The 18,027-nt window shown below is 47.1% G+C and overlaps 1 protein-coding gene across 15 annotated transcripts in view; it reads right to left on the bottom strand.

Moving 5' to 3' along the window:
* PLEKHA7 (pleckstrin homology domain containing A7) overlaps positions 1-18,027 on the bottom strand; it is a 214,460-nt gene that overhangs the window by 67,478 nt on the left and 128,955 nt on the right. For all 15 annotated transcript variants that reach the window (XR_015552664.1, XM_087433165.1, XM_087433152.1 and 12 more), the window contains 4 exons: positions 8,226-8,337; positions 7,353-7,457; positions 5,768-5,840; positions 4,332-4,432 (listed from right to left, as the gene is read on the bottom strand). Coding sequence is in view for 14 of the 15 variants with exons in the window: in XM_087433165.1 (XP_087289291.1) it covers positions 4,332-4,432; positions 5,768-5,840; positions 7,353-7,457; positions 8,226-8,337 (391 nt within the window). In the remaining variant the exon portion in view is untranslated. The remainder of the gene's footprint in view (positions 1-4,331; positions 4,433-5,767; positions 5,841-7,352; positions 7,458-8,225; positions 8,338-18,027) is intronic.

Genomic DNA, 18,027 nt, shown 5'->3' with positions numbered 1-18,027 from the left:
GGCCTTCAGGCAACTGTACACGGCTGGAGGGGAAGTATAAGATGGGAATGGCTAAAAATGTGGCTGGAGAGAGAAGCTGGGGCCTTGTAAACCAAGACTGGGCTTTATCCTGTAGGCAATGGGGAGCCACTGAAGGGTTTATGGTGGGAGTACAACCTGAAGAGATATGCAATTTAGGAAGAGTGTGGAGGACAGACTGGAGGCTGCAGGGGCCTTGTTGGCTGAAGGCCAAGGAAGTGATCCCAACACTTACAGAGCACTTCCTTTGTGCTAGGCACTGTTTTAGCAGTTAGTTAGTTAGCTACCCAGGGGAGGGATGACAGCAGCCAAGACAGAAGAGTGACTGCGGCAGTGGCGAGAGAAAATGGATTTGAGATACACAAAGCACAGAATCGAAAAGGGAGAGGGAAGGGCAGCTCTCTCCCGTTCTCCTCTGATTCCCTAATAACCGTCCTGCCAATGCCAACTCTAGAACATACCCCACAGAGACAAGGACTGTGTCCTTTCCTTTGTTGTATCCCCAGCACCTGTACCCTGCCAAGTAGAATCCCAGAGCGTAGTAAAAGTGTGCTGAATATCAATCAGTGAAACCCACGTCTCTTGGCTGACCTTCGGGTCTTAACCTTTTGGGGGCATAAACCCTCTGACAGTTTGGTGAGTCCTATGAATTCTTCTCAGAATGTTTTTAAGTGTGCAAATCAATATATTATATTGAACTATAGTTATCAAAATATTTTGGAATATTGTGATATAGGGATATAGGTGCTTCTTTAATAATGCATTATATAGCAAATGTAGTGATAATTATTGTAATTTCAAAGTGATGATCAGCCTAAATGATATTTCAAGATAGTTACACCACCTCTGATGTGATATAAAGGTCTCTGGCTTCTACTGTGACCAGGGCACAGGCATTGTTGATAACTGTTGTTGCCTGCTTCTTAATCAAAGGAAATGTTCTCGGTTAAAAAAGGAAAGATGTGATTTATCCACTGACATCTATCCACCTCAGGTCAGGAGCCTTTGGTCTTGAGAGAGGGAGAATGGCTCAAAGGAGACAGTAATAGCTTTTCCCTCATTGAAGATCCCTGGACCCTTGGCTGTGTGGGGATGTTTTCAGCTCCACATCCTGGACCCAAGGGGCCAAGCTTGCTCAGAAATTACCAACAGGCTGAGGGTGGCTGTGCATCCAACAGGAGCTCTTTGGGGAGGCCAAAGGTGAGCCAGCAGAGCACGAATGGCCTGCTGGTCAGGGCACGGCAAAATGTCTCCTAGAGGCACTGAGAGCCTTGCTTGGCTCATCCTGCAGACCTGGCTGCGTCTCACGGTCCATGTAGCACCCAGCCTCCCTAGTAATCTGTAGGAGCTGCGAGGCAGCAGGCACAGTTGGAAAAGAAAGACAAGGAGGGGGCCATATAACCTTTCAGGCCACGCCTATCTAGCACTACAGATACTCTGAACAATCTCAGGCAAGGTGCCCTAGCAACAGTCAGAGACTTTCGGCTCTGGAAACAGAACTGACATGAGAGGCAAGCATACATGGTCCAGGACACAAAACACTGCATTCCTCAGTTCGTCCAAGAACATGAATCCTGAACTGCCCAAGGGGCCCACTCTCACCCCTACAAGAATGATCCTGCAACCTAAAGGGAAAAGAAAGGCAAGTCTTTCATACTCAGGAAACCACAGCCCTTTCTGGAGAACGAGCTAAACAGCACCAGATCTGTCTGCAGTAGCTTTTCTCCGCTCCCAGACCCTGAGGATTCCCCCAAAGACCCCCCCAAACACATGCATGCCTTCTGTCTCCCAGACAAAAGATTCAGGGAACACTCTTGGCAAAGTCTTTCTAAGAAAAAATTTTTTAAAAAAGGAAAGAATCTACAACACATAAAAGATGTTTTCCTAGAATCTATTTTCACACCTCCCAATGAAGTATTAAGATGAAATATATATAGCTATGATGAGGGCCGGCCCTGTGGCTTGGTGGTTAAGTGCGCGCGCTGCGATGCTGGCGGCCCGGGTTCGGATCCCGGGTGCGCATCGAGGCACCACTTCTCCGTTCATCCTGAGGCCAAGTCCCACATGCAGCAACTAGAAGGATGTGCAGCTACGACACACAACTATCCACTGGGGCTTTGGGGGGAAAAAATAAAATAAATAAAATCTATAGCTATGATGAGTTACTTTGAGGATATTCCAAATGCTGGTCCCCAAAATCACATACAACATCGTTATCCCAATTGTTTGCCCAGTAGCAATGCTCAATCCTAGAAAGGAAGGTTTTCTGAGACAGACTTTCAGGCCATGAAAGACCAGTCTGAAATCCACTGAACAAAATGTTTTCAGAGCCAGCAATAGCAGGAGAGGATCATGAACTATTAATCAGAAAAGCATTCCTAAAATGATAACAATAAACATTAATTCAAACCACCTCCTGCAGGTGGCCCCATGGCTTGGCGGTTGGGTGCGCGCGCTCTGCTGCTGGTGGCCCAGGTTTGGATCCCGGGTGCGCACTGACGCACTGCTTCTCTGGCCATGCTGAGGCCGCGTCCCACATACAGCAACTAGAAGGCTGTGCAACTATGACATACAACTATCTACTGGGGCTTTGGGGGAAAAAATAAATAAAAATAAAAATTATACAAACCACCTCCTGCAATGAGTACGTGGGAGGTGACCAAAATAAGACATGGAAGAAAAGCAGAGAGGAAGAGGAAGAAATTGTCCTCCCTCCCTGCAATGCAATTGAAAGAGGATAGAATTCAGGGTGGAGTTCCATCTCCATCATCTTCCAGTTTTGTGTCTTTGATCAAGTTTCTTAAGCTCTCTGATCCTCGTGTTCCTAATCTATAAAATGAAGCTAATAATACTGACCTCACAGGCTCCCCACAAGCATTAAATGAGGTAACATGGATAAAAGTACTTATCAAATCATAAAAGGTTTTACAGATATAAGGCAATCCTGGATCACGTACATGAAGTAAAGAAGGAACCCAGAATCTTCAACCCACAGCAACTGTGGAGTCACTGGGGAAAGTGACAGTTGAGGGAAGGAGAAGGACAGCTCAAACCTGTCTAGGAACAAAGCTGAAGTATCAGCTCAGGAAGGAAAAGTAGGAGGAAGATGAGACTGACTTTCCAACCACCACCACCACCACAAGGGACTCCAGATCAAGACGCTCACGCAGACTATCGCTTTCCAATGATGCTGTGGACACTACACACCAACACTTTCCTTTAAGCCTTCCAGAGAACAGTGAGTGTCTTATCCTGTGCTTTTCCGTGGTCCTTTAACTATCTATGACTGGAAAACTTGACTTCTGTTCAATCTCTGCTTTAGTACCTACTGTCTAGTACTCATCTTGTACTCCCAACATGGGAAAAGCCAAGCTACATGAATAGCGGGGGAAGGAGCCCCTTACCCCAGCTTGAAATGCATGTCAATGTCTTGTATCCTGAGTAGTGTGAGAGGGTGTTTCTCCATAGCTACTGGTGCCAAGAGCCACTTGCTTCAGTATTCTCTGAGACTTCCACTCCAATTGCCAGTAAAGCAGACCTTCAACCCAACCCACTGCCATCACCCATAGGGGACCCAAGAAACAGCAGCAGTGAAGAAAACGTGTGGAGGCCACCAAAGGAGATAACCTCAGGATGCCCCAAGTATGAGCCTGACCACCGCCTTCCCGGAGCCTCCATGCCTGGCTTCAAAGATGCCAGAGGGTGTCAAAGGACTGACATCACTATCATGGCCCCACTCACTCCAAATGGCACAGTGACAAGGGAAGTAGAAAAGGGGTATCACTGGTGAAGGGATTTCCCTGGGAATTTTCAACGATCCAGAAAATAAATCAAATTTGATTCTAATTGCTTTTCAACAAGATAAGTCAAGTGGACAAACCTGAAAATCCCTTCAACATGCAGACCCCAACCCTCGCAGTAAGTTTTCATAATATAATTGACATAAATCCATTATGAGGGACCGTCATTTGCACTAAGTGATTGGATACTAGCCAGACTGGCTGATGACAGTGATTAGAAAGCAGGAGAAGGGCTGTGTCTAATATGTAATCACAGGACTAGTAGCGATAGGTAAGAGGGGCCTAAATACTTGAGCAAGGCTAGGGAACTCAAAAGCTCAGATACAAATGAAAGTGCTTGCGATGTGACATTACTCTTGTTTAAAGAATCTATAAATTTGTTAACGTGAACCTGAAATGCTTCAGCTTCTTAACTTCTCCCTCTCCACAAAAACAACTGCTTTTTTGAAGCCATTTTTGGGAACACAAAGTTTCTTAGGATGGAATTGCTGCACTAGAGGAGAGGGGCAGTACCTTAAAGGAATACTTGCGACTTATGCGATCCTCAGGGGCCACAGGAGAGATCACATAGCTGGGCAGAGGGATGCTCCCGAGGACGACTTCTTCTCGGCTGTCTTTGAATGGAAAAAGACATCAGAATAACCTTCTGTGGCACCTTCCTTGGGCTGGTCCATCCCACTGCTCTAGTTCAGGGTTCCTTATCTCTCCCCAAGACTACTGCAATCACTGATTGGCCATTCAGCTAATGCTGGAACTACAGTGGTGAATGAGACAGGGCCCTCCTCTCCCAGAGGGTGGAGACAGGCATGTTAACATGCTCAACTCAACCTGCTAACTCCTGGAATACAGCAGTATACCACGTGCTGTGGGAACACAGAGGCAGGAGTGGCACACAGTCTGGGGAAGTTGAGAAGGCTTCAGAAAGTGATATTTAAAGTGTTTTAAAGGATGGGGAAGGGCATTCTTGGTGGAGCAAACCTCTCAGGCAAAGTTAGAGCCTGTGTGAAATATCCTATCTTCTACATCTATTTTCTTCCTCCTCCAAACCTCTTCATCACCAGAGGTAACTTCCTAATGATGGAGTTGGTCCTGGCACCCTCCTATCAAAGGCACTGGCTGACTGCCCACTGGATACAAAATGAAGCCCAACTTCCTCTGCGTGGTGTCACAGCCCTTTCGAATTTTGGCCCTTACCCACCTCCTGAGTCTTATCTCCTAGTGCGTCCTCCATTGCAAAACTCACTCTGGCCTCACAGGTCTGTCATTCCACTTACTTCTGCTTCTAGAACTTTACTCAAGTTGTTTCCTCTGCTTGTAATGCTATCTCCCCGCCAGACACAGGCAAAGCCCTACTCATCCTCAAAAGCCCAGCTCAAATCCGATCTCTTCTAAGAAGACTTCCCAAATTCTCCCTTGCTCCCCCTGAACTGCCTAAGCACTTTGGATGTCTTAAAGCATCTATTACAGCCTAGTTTTGTCTTAAAAGTAAGCTATCTCTTCCTCCATATCTTGAAGCTTATTTCCTTCTCACCATTGCACAGCCCCCAACTCTATGTACTGAGGCTCCATAAATGTTCACCTGGCCAAGTCAATTCACCAATTGCCCATCCAATAACACAGGGGATAAATCCAGATAGGTTACAAAATATATTGATTTACCTATACGTCCCTCCTCTTCAGATTGTGTCAAAGGTGTGCCTATGTCCCAAGCAGGGCAGAAGCTATTCTATTTATTTTAACTCAACAAATAGCACTTCCAGTGTCAGGACTGGTAAAAATAAAGTCACCAACCATGCACATATGTAAAAGCGAACACTTTGGCAGGTTGACAGGTTATTAGTTAGCTCATGCCACTGGTCCAATCACTGGATTTGAGAAGACCACCATTTGCATCACTTCACTATCCCCTCCAGCACAAAGAGCCCTTGGTGGCCCAAGCCCCGGCTCACCTTTGTAGTAAAACAAGCAATAATCAGCAAGCACAAACCACCTCCTTTTCCATAGCCTCATCCCAGAACTGTCCTGCAAAGTGAAGAAAACTAATTAGGGCAATATCTGAGCATACTGTCCCCCCTCCCCAATCATTACAACCTGATTGTGAAACCAAGGCTTGCCCATATTCACTTTCTTTCAGTAAACTAATGAATTTTTATTGCAGAACCATTCTTTGAATAGGACACTAAAATTTAGATTCAATGACGGTTTATCCCCAGGAAGTTTTTTCTGTTTCCTGAAAACAGATTAATATATTATAAACTTCCTTCTTTTAGAAAGGAAGATGTGAATTCAAAAATATAGTTCTTCTATTAAGAAAGAAATCAGCTTTTAACAAAAAGGACGTTATTTATTGATTTAGGTGCTATGCTGTAAAATACCTTCACTTAAGACTGATGAGAAAATTGATTTACATAGTATGGAACAAAGAGTTTAAGATACCTAATTCATCAATGGGGCAAAATTCCCATTTCACTAAGTTCAGTTTTCTACATTAAGGGACTGATTTTGCTATGTGTTTTCCTTCCACTCAATGTAAAGAGACTTGGATTTTCTTCCTATCAAAATTGTCTCACAAGAATCTGTCTTTCCTCATCCAAAAAGTAAACCATTATATTTATTAGAAAATTTTAGGTGACTGTGAAAATCTTTAAAAAACATATGAGAGATATGACTATCTGTTTCTCCTGCAAACTATGAGTTCCTCAAGGGCACATTTTATTCATCTCTTTATACTTGCTGTGAGAGCACTTAGAACATGGCAGGGATCTGGTGAGTGGATGGATGGATGGATGGATGGCAAGGAGAGAAGGAAGGAGACAAAAGAGACATGATCTCTGGCCCTGGAAGTTCATAGCCTATCCATGGCCATAAGACCAGAGGCAAAATAACTGGTGGTGAGGACAGAGATGAAGGATGGCCTCGGGAACGATGGAGCTGACAGAGCTTCCTGACTGAATGGACCTGGGAGAAGGAGGAACTGGTGATGGTGCTGAGGTTTCTAATGTGAGTGCCTGGGAGAATGGTGGCATCCTCACCAAGATCCAGAAAACGCAGCTTAGGGGAAAAGCAAGGTAAAGGGTGAGGAGATGATGAGCTGAGTTTGGCTGATCTGGAATCTGTGGTGCCAGGGAACTAGATGTGTGTGCTAGACCGGGGAGAGGAAAAGATGGGATTTTTCAGCCAAATGATAACAAAGAATCTTTAACATCAGGAAGGCAAGTGCTGACAGAGGATTGTCAGTAAGGCTGGATTCATGCTGACCCACCCACACTAGGGCCTGGGTCTCAGGGCAGCCAATAGCGCCGGGGGCCAAAGTGATCAAATGGGTTTAGGGAAGGAAGCTGTAGCCATTGAGCAGACGGTCCACTCACAGAAATGAACAGCGAACCATTCAGCACGGTGGGCATAATTACCTGCCTCAGACAAACTCAGGAACAGAAAGCTTATTAAAAGCATATTCCCAGCTTCCGGGGGCCAGGGTAAGAAAGGAAATCAGCAAGAGCAATGTCCCCCCAACTCCCTCCTCAGTCTCCTCACCTGCTTGTGCAGCCAGCCCCTTACCACCACCGGAACATTGGGGTTCCTCTGAATGGCCTGGTCCCTCTTCCCAAAGCTGTGGACTTTATTGCTGGACTTTATGATCTATGAAAGAGCAGACTTGAACTTTAGCAGCAGGGGGGATACAGGGAGGCACAACAAAGCACTTGTGTGAGACGAGGGCTGAGGCTCCTGTGCCTGGCTCTAAGTGGCAGCGCCCTTTGATCAAAAGAACAAGAAGACAGGGAAGAGGCGTGCACATGGCCATAGCATTCTAATTAAAAGGCGAGCCCAAGACCCAGCAAGCTTCCTGTCTGGGTCACAGCGAAAAAAAATTAAAAGAATTTTTCAATCAACTCTCACCAGCAGCCGTTGGCCCTGATATGTCTTATGGCTTTCTGGAGCAAAGCTATTTCTTGGTCACAGATCTTGCCAATTTCCAGATTTCTACCCCTCCTATCTGGGTTCACTCCTCAGCACTCTCCCCTTCTCTGCAATCTGGTTCTTTTCCCTGCTCCTCAGTCAGTGCTCCCACATCTTGGGCACAGAAACCTCTAGGCCCTTCTCAAGGGCACCCTTCCTTGGGCCCATCTGTCATGAATCCTGCCAGGCGGTCTCTAACACACATGTGAACAGAGGTGTGGCCCTCCCAAGACACGTCAGGAAAATGAAGAATACATCCACGGACTTATGTCAGCCCTGGTTCTGTCAGCAGTCACATGGCCTCAATTTCTTGATCTGACATTTGGGGAGAATACTTTTTCTAAGTCTTCCTCACAAAACTACAGTGAAGGTCAAATGGGCTTCTGGTTACAAAGGGGTTTGGCAAAATATAAAAACGGAGAAGGAAGGAACAAGTGGCCAGGAGCTCACCTTGGGGCCAGGCTTGGCCTCCACGGTGGAAGTGGTCCCAGCCGTGGACGTTTCACTGACCATGCTGGACGGTCTTTGGTTTCTCTCTTGCTTCGACATATGTGGATTTGGCCTGTGGGGAGACATAGGGGAATCTAGTGAATAAGTGCCAGGCTCCAGTGGGAAGTGGAATCTGAGATTTATTCCAGGTTAGAACTAGTTGATGGTCAGACAACCCAGGACCAGTCTTTTGGAGGACCACAATGTTCAGCCTACCCATGTGATTCAGGGAATCAAGAGGATGATAGGAGGGTATATCTCCACAGCCTGATACTCCACAAAGAGGCCAAGGCAGTCATTCCTGCCTGCTGTCCTAAGGTCCCCACATTTATTCTCTTACTCAGGTGCCTGTGGCAACTGCCCCGCCAGATGGGCAGTCACCACTCTTCACAGCAAGAGCAATCCCTACTCCTTACACACACACACACACACACACACACACACACCTCCATTTCCCTGGCTCCCAAAAGAAGCTGTTTATAATTAGTAACAAGAAATTACTTGCGCACACATCCACACCCCCAGATACACACACAGAATTGCTTACATAAATGCCAGTGGGGCTTGCCTCCCAAAATAGACTACTCAACAAAGAGTCCTATTCTAGGAACACTCCATTTGCCCCAAAACAGAGCCATCGGAGATATTAACCCCTTGTGCCATGCCTGGAGAGCAGGAAGAATAAAGGTTGCCTGGGTCCCCAATGAGGATCCCCTTGGTGCATCCTCATCAGCATTCAGCGACATTGGGCTTCCCACCAAGAAGCCCCACCTGCCCTGGGAGGCCCAGCACTCTGGTAACATCTCGGTACGGCACTCAGGAGACACTGCAGAGAGCCCTTCTCACCTGCCTCCACAGAGCCCCAGCATTTGCCTGAACCTTTCAAAGCAGCGGTGGCAGCAAATGCCTCCACAGGAATTCAATGCCTATCCTTGAACAGCTCGACGCCTGACTCCCAGATCCTGCTAATGCCAGGATCAGTAGGCCTTCCTCAAAGCGTAAGTCCCAGCGTTCTGTAGCTGGGTCTTGTCCACTGCTCTGATGGGCAACAGGATCCAGGCAGCTGCAGTAAACTGAGGCAGTAAACTGAGATGGAGATGGAGGATCCAGGCAAGACACAGCTGAGGAAGAAGCACTCTTGATGTCCGTCCGCCAGGCTCACTTTTACAAAGGTGCTACAAGGGAAAATCCTAATTTCCACCTTGGAGATATGCTGCTTCCTTCAAAAACCACTGCCACTCAAAGGATAAATGATCCTTCCTGTGCCCAAGACAGAGCTTCAGTACCCTGGCACCACTGGGGAAGTTCTTCGCAGAAGTAGCCGTGACCACCGTGTTCTCCGAGCTGTGTCAGCAGCAGGACCTCTGCAGCGGGCACCAGCTTTCCAAGGGGCTGGGCCCTGCTGGATGCTCGGCAGTGGGAGGTGCAAGTCCCACCAGGCAGAAAGATCACTGGCTCCTTATCAGCTCAGGCACTCACTCCGGATTCCCCAGCCCCGGCCTCCATCCCAGCCAGACTTTTGTTGCTGCTCCCCACTCAGAGAATGTCGCCACGCTCAGCCTGCTCACTGTTGGCAGAGGCTGTGTGCAGCAGAGAGATAATCGCTGGCTGGGGGTGGGGAGGGGCTCTGAGAGGCTGCCTTGTCCAGGCCCTGCCTCCTCTAGGCAGAACTATGTCCAAAACAACTTCTTGGAACCTGGTCTTGAGCCTGACTTTTCAGATTTCCAGAGGTTGAGATCAGGAAGAAGAGTTCTCAGGTCCCTCAGTTATGGCAGCTGTACCTCTAAGCTAAAAGCCAGGACACAAAGTCCAACAATAAAAGGTTTGTTTGGGATTTTATCAAGTCTAATTCGTTCCCATTTAAGATATCAATAGAAGCTTATTATAGAATATTTGAGAAATATAAGAAAAAAAGCTGAAAGGGAAAGAAAAAAATCACCCATGGTCCTGCTACCCAAAGGAAAATCATTTTTAACACTTGGTATATTTACTTCCATTCTTTTTTATATGCCTGACTTTCTTTTGGGGGGGGTGCTTTTTTGTTTTTATATAATTGTGATCATACTGTGTTTATGATTTTATATCTTGATTTTAAACAACTTATTGTAATTTAAACATTTTCTCCATTATTTTAAACTCATCCACGTCATTTTAAATGACTACGTCACATTCCAGCAACCTGATATGCCATTTCTCCTCTGTGGGACAAAGAAAAGACTATCTGGATTTGTGACTGGCCCAGGAAATCCAGGACAGATGGCCACTTCTGCCATTTCCGCACCTTACAATCTTGAGCTCTAACTTGAACCATTCACCTGCATTCTAACCCCATGTCCCCTCCCCACACTAGCTTCTGGGATGCTGGCTGGCCATGGAACTCCTCTAGCCAACAGTACAGGAAGAAAGATGACTGCCCTGCAGCCCTGGGTAGGTGAGGAAAGAGGGTACGAGCACCACGTAGGGAGCCAGCCATGAACAGACTTCAGCTGGAGGAACACAGGTTATGGCCCCAACACTGAACATCAGTGAGGGACAGTGACAGGGGTGGGGAGGGGAGGAGGAGGAAGAAACATAGGAAGACAACTTCATTCTTCACGACTACAAAGACCTCTGCTAAGCCACACCCAGAGAACGCTGGCTTATCAGGAGATATGATTAAAGTCCAAACTAACCATGTTGTCTCTATAAACAGAAGCATGTCTTCACCAGGGCTCCCCACAGGCAAGGACATCTCCCAACTCAAGAAGAGACTCAACCATTACCTGGCAATGCCTGACTTGGCTCTTTAAAAGAACATGGCACACACAGCTACCCACTCAGCCAAGTAACAAGATCGGTCTTCAGAGGATGTTCCCCTGAATCTCCTCAACGTGGGTAATGATCTCCTAGGTCCTCCATGGGTGAATATGACTTTTGGAATAACTAGAAGTTATCCAGAATTACAACTAATAAAAAAGAATGGTGGTCATGCTTAGGACACCATTTGGTATCCAAAAATGAGGATATGAAAAAAGTCTCAAAAACAATTTTCTCACTTGGCTGAAGAGCTGGCTTTGATGGAAACTTGTAGAGGTCATTTACCACAACATTTTGAGCAATGGGAACACCAGTGGTGCATGTGTGTAGCCTCCTGAAGAGAAAACACTGAAGGGACCATCACTCACTTGGATGTGCAAAATCTGGAACATTTGCTTCAGCCAGTTACATCATACAGGCGTGTCCCCACTTAAGAGCGTGGGGAGGCTGACCCTGATTTGTCCTCAACTCCTCAGACAGAGGTATACTCCTGACAGGTTTCACCCAAGAACCTTCCCCCTCCCCCAGAGAAGAGCCTGTGCCCCAGAGCTGAGTAGCTGTGCTGGTGGTTCAGTTCCCAACAGCACACCCTCAGGCACATGAGTCACACAGATCCCGAGAGATGAGACCAAAAAACCTGCACGGGCTAGGGGAAGGCAGACTCTTGGTGTCATTAAAGAAAATCTATTAATTTAAAAGGCTGTTTGCCAGGTTTCTGTGCTATCTGGATTCCCAAAGCACAGTGGGATGATTTGAACAAAGACTTCTCTTTCCTTGACTTGGGCTATGAATGCTGATCATTTTGCTGGAGGGGTGTGGGCTGAAGTTCAAAACAGTGAGCTAGAGCTTTAACTCAATTGCTTCCCATCTGAAATGAACAAAAGAAGTTAGGACCAGAGAAAAATCAGTCTGGAAAAGCCCAGTAGGAAAGTGAGTTCATTCTACTCTGAACTTCCTGAAGGATATGTCAGCTGAGCCTGGGTAGGAAGTCACTTTCTCTGTCCCTCAATTTCCCAATTTTTAAAAGGAGCTGTGTCTGCTTCCGACATATCCAGGAGCAAATGCAAATGACACTAACAGATGTAGTATGAAAGGGAGGTTATAAACTCAGAAGCCAATTTTTTCTGCTGGGTCTGAATTTAGGCGAGTTTGGGTAATGAGATCCTCAGCTGCCCCTTAGTCAACATGAACTGGAGCAGACAGAAGTGAGATCACAGGAAGACCCTTCCCTACCCTGTCACTGTCATAATAGGTAGGGCACCAAGCCAAGTACCACTAACCCTTAGGGACAGGTACACAAGGCCAGGCAAGCAGAGGGACTAGAGGCTGTACTTGTCCAGCACCTACTGTGTGCCAGGCACTATGCCTGCATTATCTCACGTAACTCTGCAAAGCCCGTTTTATCATCTCCATTTTGTAGATGAGGAAACTGAGGCTCAGAGAGATTAATGAGTTTCCCAAGACAGAACCTGGACTCCAAAACCCAGACTTTGCCACAGAGACACCATCCCATGACAAGCCCCAAGGTCTGACAGAAGCAGCCCCAAAACCAACCCCCAAACCAAGAGGATCCTGGGATGGTAGAAAGACCATGAGCCCAGTAACTGTTTCTCAACAAAGCTCTGCAGCTTACTGGCTCTTCCACAAGTCACACACATCTCTGGGCTTCAGTTTACAGTTCTGCAAAATGGGGTGAAAATGACTCTCATCTCACAAGGTAGTTGTGTGGATTGAAATGATGCTTTGAAAACCATGAAACATTGCACTAAATGAAAAGCACTGTTTGAGACTGTTATCAGTGGAGACTCCAGAATTTAAATCTCAGATACATTTTATTTTTTTTTGTGAGGTAGATCAGCCCTGAGCTAACATCCACGCCAATCCTCCTCTTGTTTGCTGAGAAAGACTGGCCCTGAGCTAACATCCATGCTGATCTTCCTCCACTTTATGTGGGACACTGCCACAGCATGGCCTGACAAGAGGTGTGTCGGTGCGCGCCCAGGATCTGAACCTGGGCTGCCAGGAGTGGAGCGCGTGCACTTAACCGCTACACCACAGGGCCCGCCCCTCAGATACACTTTATTTTTATTTCCAAGGCATCTCTCTCCAGAAAGCTCAAGGTACCAAACGATTAACTTCTCAACAATAATCATTTCCTATAAACACCTTATCTGGGGCTTCTTTAAAAGTGTAGTAACTGTGTGGCTGGGGGACTGGGCTCCCATTCTTTCCCCAGAAGAACAATAATGCCAAGAGTCTTCAAGGCTACGAGGCGAGGTTAGAAAGCTATGGGGAGGTGGCAGGGGCCGGCCCGGTGGCGCAGCAGTTAAGTGCTTGAGCGCTGCTTTGGCGGCCCGAGGGCTCGCAGGTTTGGATCCCGGGCATGCACCAACGCACCACTTGTCAAGCCATTCTGTGGCGGCGTCCCATATAAAGTAGAGGAAGATGGGCATGGATGTTAGCCCAGGGCCATTCTTCCTCAGCAAAAAGAGGAGGACTGGCATCGTATGTTGGCTCAAGAGCGATCTTCTTCACAAAAAAAAAAAAAAAGCAAGCTATGGGGAATTGGGAATCTCTTGCTGAGAACACATCATTAGATGACACCTGTATCCCATTAATTCCCGGAAAAATAGGCCTCCAAATTCATGCTCTGCCCTCAAGGATTCTACACAGAGAACTCAGCTAAAATTACTGCTATGAGAAGAGGGGTGCATGAGAAAAGGCACACAAACAACCAGCAATTTTTTTAAGGCGCTCACACCCACCACCTAAGGGGTTTGGGAAAAGCAATGCATAACGAAAAGCAAGAATAAAAGAAAGTGCCTGTCCCAAACAGGCAGACACCTCCACACCTCCTCTTCCCAGAGAAAGAGACACACACAGACAGACCGCCAACGCTCACTGTACACTCCCAACACCCTGGGGGAGGCTGTCTGACACGGGTTTTCATTCAGCAACTGTGGCCTCATTACTCAACTATGGCTCTCTGTGCTCCTTCTCCTTCCCCCTCCAACTCCTCTCTCGAACACAGGCTCCAGTTCCTCACCACACCCCATCTCAGGAGCTGGAAACCAGCCCAAACAGCACCCCTCAGCTGGCATGAAAATAACCCAGTGAACCTCTCGGGCTCCCCTCTCCCGCCCCCAACCCCAGCACTGCCCTGAACTTGGCCTGAGTTCCGCTCTGCTGTAAGACCCTGGGCCAGTCTCTTCCGCTGTCCAGGCTCCATGTCTCTTTCTGTGCTGGGGGAGAACCAGAACTTGACCTCCACTGTCCCTCCCACCTCTGCTGTGCCATTCCAGAGATGTTACAATTCTAACCCAAGCCTTTGCAAGCCCTCGGCTAGCCTATCTGCTCCTCTTGGCCTACCCTGCAGCCACTTCTCTCATTAGAAAATAGCCTTGTCTAATGGAGATCTGGGCACTTCCCAGACCAGGGGCAGGGAAAAGAGGACAAGAAGGCAAGGCACAGGAGAAACAAAATGACTGTTTGCAAACAACAGCTTCCCTTCCACACACAGCAAAGCCACCACTGCAGCGTGTTCACCAGCAGAGCCAAAGCCAGGGACAGTGCTGTGCGGCAACGACTACCTCAGTGCCAATGCCCTTCCAAACACCAACATCAAAGCCAAGCCAACACCCAAGTGTCTGAATGAACTGAGGACACCATCACCACCTCGTCCCCTACCTGTGACTGTCACAAATGCCGTCTCCTAGACCAGGAAGGAAAACTGAACAGCCAAGTTTCTGCATCTGCTTGCCAGGTGTTTCCATCTTTCCTCATTTTTTTCTGCTGCCATGGCAACCAAATGCAACAGGCAAAGCTAGCCCAAGACTGCCACTCTGGCTGTATCAGCAGCAGATAGCAACACATCAGCTTCACAGCCCAGGGCTCAGCAGATAAGCAACAGGACAGACTCCTTCTCCAAGCTCAGAGTTGTAGTGCACCCCCACCACATCCTGTGCTCTCAGTCTCACCCGAGCTTTACCAACTTGTTAACTGCAGGAGAGATGGGAGACAGCCATCTCCTAGTAGTGGGAAATAGCTCACCCCCAGGCCCATAATCAGCACAGGCCTCGGAGAGCCTTGCCCTGCAATCTGAAAATGAACCCCCAAAGAGGTCAAAGGTCAGGAAGACAACGCTTACCTTCAGCAAGATATCTTTTTAAGCAGTATCCTCCAAATACCACTCATGACATTCCAGGCAATTCCAACTTGTGGTTCTTTTCCAAACAATCCAATCAGAAAACTGAGAGCTGCTCAGACCCCAATGGAAGGAACAAGCTAAACTCCCTAGGATGCCGGTAAAGGCAGGCCAGGCAAGGGTCCTCTCCAGAGCAGGAAACTCTGAGGTGATCTCAGGTGCCTGGCAGCTGGCTTCTGAGCACAACAGCAGGCTTCTGAACTTCCAGAGCACACACTCTCTCTGAACTAGGCCCCACCTCAACATCAAATGCTTGACAGAGCCTGGGGACAAGTGTACACAGCCCGCTGTCAGTCAGCTGCCAGCGTCACGGCTCCGGAATGCTCCTCTCCTCTTCCCGAGAGCTGCAGAGGCGTCTGTCAGCGGCTTCCTGGGCAGCCTAGCACTGAGGAGAAAATGCTCCTGTGCATAGCACCAACCACCAAAACCACAGCCTGGAAGTTCCCGTGCCACAGCTGACCCTTCAGGAGGGCCCCTGTGTGTGGCCCTTTAAGCCACAAAGGGCGAACCACAGGTCCCAATTCAAGAAAATCACTGAGAATCAGGCAAGAGCTTAAGAAGAGGAGCCCAAATGATCCAATCACTGGAAATGAGGCCCTGTAGAAAGGCTTGAGAACATTTTCTGGAGAAAAGACTACCTAGAAGGCTTAGCATCTTTCAAGCAAATGTGAAGTTATTAGATCAAATTTCATTACTGCAAATACAATTACAATTAAAATCTCTAAGTAGCAATAGCCTGCTTAGTTGGCACATTAACGCCTGAGTACAGCCAAGGAAGGGACTGTCTTCTGTAGACCACTGAAATGAGAGGCAGTATGTGTAGTGATTAAAGGCACAGCATCTGGGGCCAGACTATCTGGATTCAAATCCTAACTCTGCCACTTACTAGCTGTGTGACTTTTGGCAAGACTCTTAACCTCTCTGTGCCTCAGTATCCATGATAATAATGGTATCCTCCTCATAGGACTGTTGTGGAAATTAAATTAATGTATGTAAAGCACTTAGAAATGTACCTGGTAATAAATAGTAAGGGCTCCAAGTGTTAGCTATAAAAATAATAGCAATATTATTATTAATGGAAAAAGCTAACCCTTATTCTAGGAGGTAGATTACTTCATTTAATGTTAAAGATGAAATTCTAGATCCTGAAACAAGGGATGCTGGAAAATCTCTTTCCTAGAAAATTATGGACTAAGCTAAGCTGAAATTTGCCTACCTATAACTTTTACCCATTGCTCAGATGCCTGCCTCTGGCAGCCACATGATAAATGTACCCCACTTACACCTGCCAGCCCTTCTTGAAGACGTACAGCACATCCTCCTTCCTCTTCCTCCTGGAGACTAAACATGATAGGTCACAGGACAGGGGCTTCCAGACCCCTCACCATAATGGTCTCCCTCCTCAGGGGAATCTCAATTGCTCATCACCCTGCTTGAAATTTAGTCTCTAGATCACAGTATTTGGGGCTTGGTATGTCCTTGGTGCTCCATAAACTTGGAATGAATGAATGTAGTAGTCCACAAACCCCATGGTATACCGGAACTATTCTCCTCCCTTCTCTACACATCACACTTTTATTAATGCAGCCTGAGCTTATACGAGCTCTTCCAAGAGGGATTTCCACATGCCTGCTGGCTTGGGTGTGCAGGGGGGTCCCCTGGGGGAAAAGGCTGCAGGATCTGTTGACGGATACCCACTCACCTTAGGGGTTCTGACAAAGAACTAGGTACCATAACAGAAAAGGTAAAATGAGAAAGCAAACACTCTAGCCATGCAGTAAGAGAAGTGACAGACTCAAAAGGTCCTGCTTCCCTTAATAAACCTGGACTGTGGGTTATTAAGTGTAGTCATTAGTGCTGATCAACAAATATTTCTGATTCTCTTCCCAGGTGCATGGTAGAAACACACTTCCCGGTCCTTAGGAGTGGTCACGTGACTTGCTTTAGCCAATGAAATGTGAGTGAAAGAGCCAGTGCACAATTCCCCAAGTTCCCTTTTTCTTGCCTTTGGCAATGATGGAAGTACAGAGATGGAGCCTCCCTCAGTAAAGATGACAGAGCAGAACCCCTCAGGTGACCTGTGATGGACATGGAGCAAAAGCAAGAACTAAACTTAACTGCTTTAAGTCATGGAGATTTTGATTGTTGTTGTTACCACAGCAGATCCTAGCCTATCCTGGCTGATTCTGTTTTAGTAACACAGAAACTAGAATAGTCAGAGCTCGTGTCCTCTGGATCCACCAGATCATAGCTTTCACATTATTTTTCTTGTCCATGCTTCTAATCTGTAAGATAGGAAACCATCTTTTGGTAGGCATGCACCTATTACACCAAGCAGTGCAGGTAAGCCCCACCTGCCAACAGTGGGAGAGATGTAATGCTCTAAGGAAGTCACCATGGAGACCGTTTCCCCACACACACACACAGGAGAAGGAACCCAAGATTATTCGACTAAAATCCATCTAAGATTATCATTGCAGCAGGGTATCCGGAGGAGACTTAAGGATGCAGGAAGAATCTGGGAGTAATTTAGGAGAGATGGGAATAGCAAATGGTCTAAATCAGTGGTTCTGAAACTTTACCTGAATCAGAATCACCTGTAGATAGATTATGGGATCCTACCTCCAGAGTCTGATTCAGTAGGTCTGGGTGGTGTTGGAGAATTTGCATCTCTAACAAGTTCCCAGATGATGCTAGTTCAGAGATCACACTTTGAGAACCACTGCTCTAGAAGAAGTCACTCCAAGAAACCAGAAGGCTCTG

Source organism: Ceratotherium simum, chromosome 7 (assembly GCF_057802395.1).
Source record: "Ceratotherium simum simum isolate JZ-2026a chromosome 7, ASM5780239v1, whole genome shotgun sequence".
Taxonomy (NCBI): domain Eukaryota; kingdom Metazoa; phylum Chordata; class Mammalia; order Perissodactyla; family Rhinocerotidae; genus Ceratotherium; species Ceratotherium simum.
Note: the sequence above shows the minus strand (reverse complement) of the source record. Positions and strands in the feature narration are given on the sequence as shown.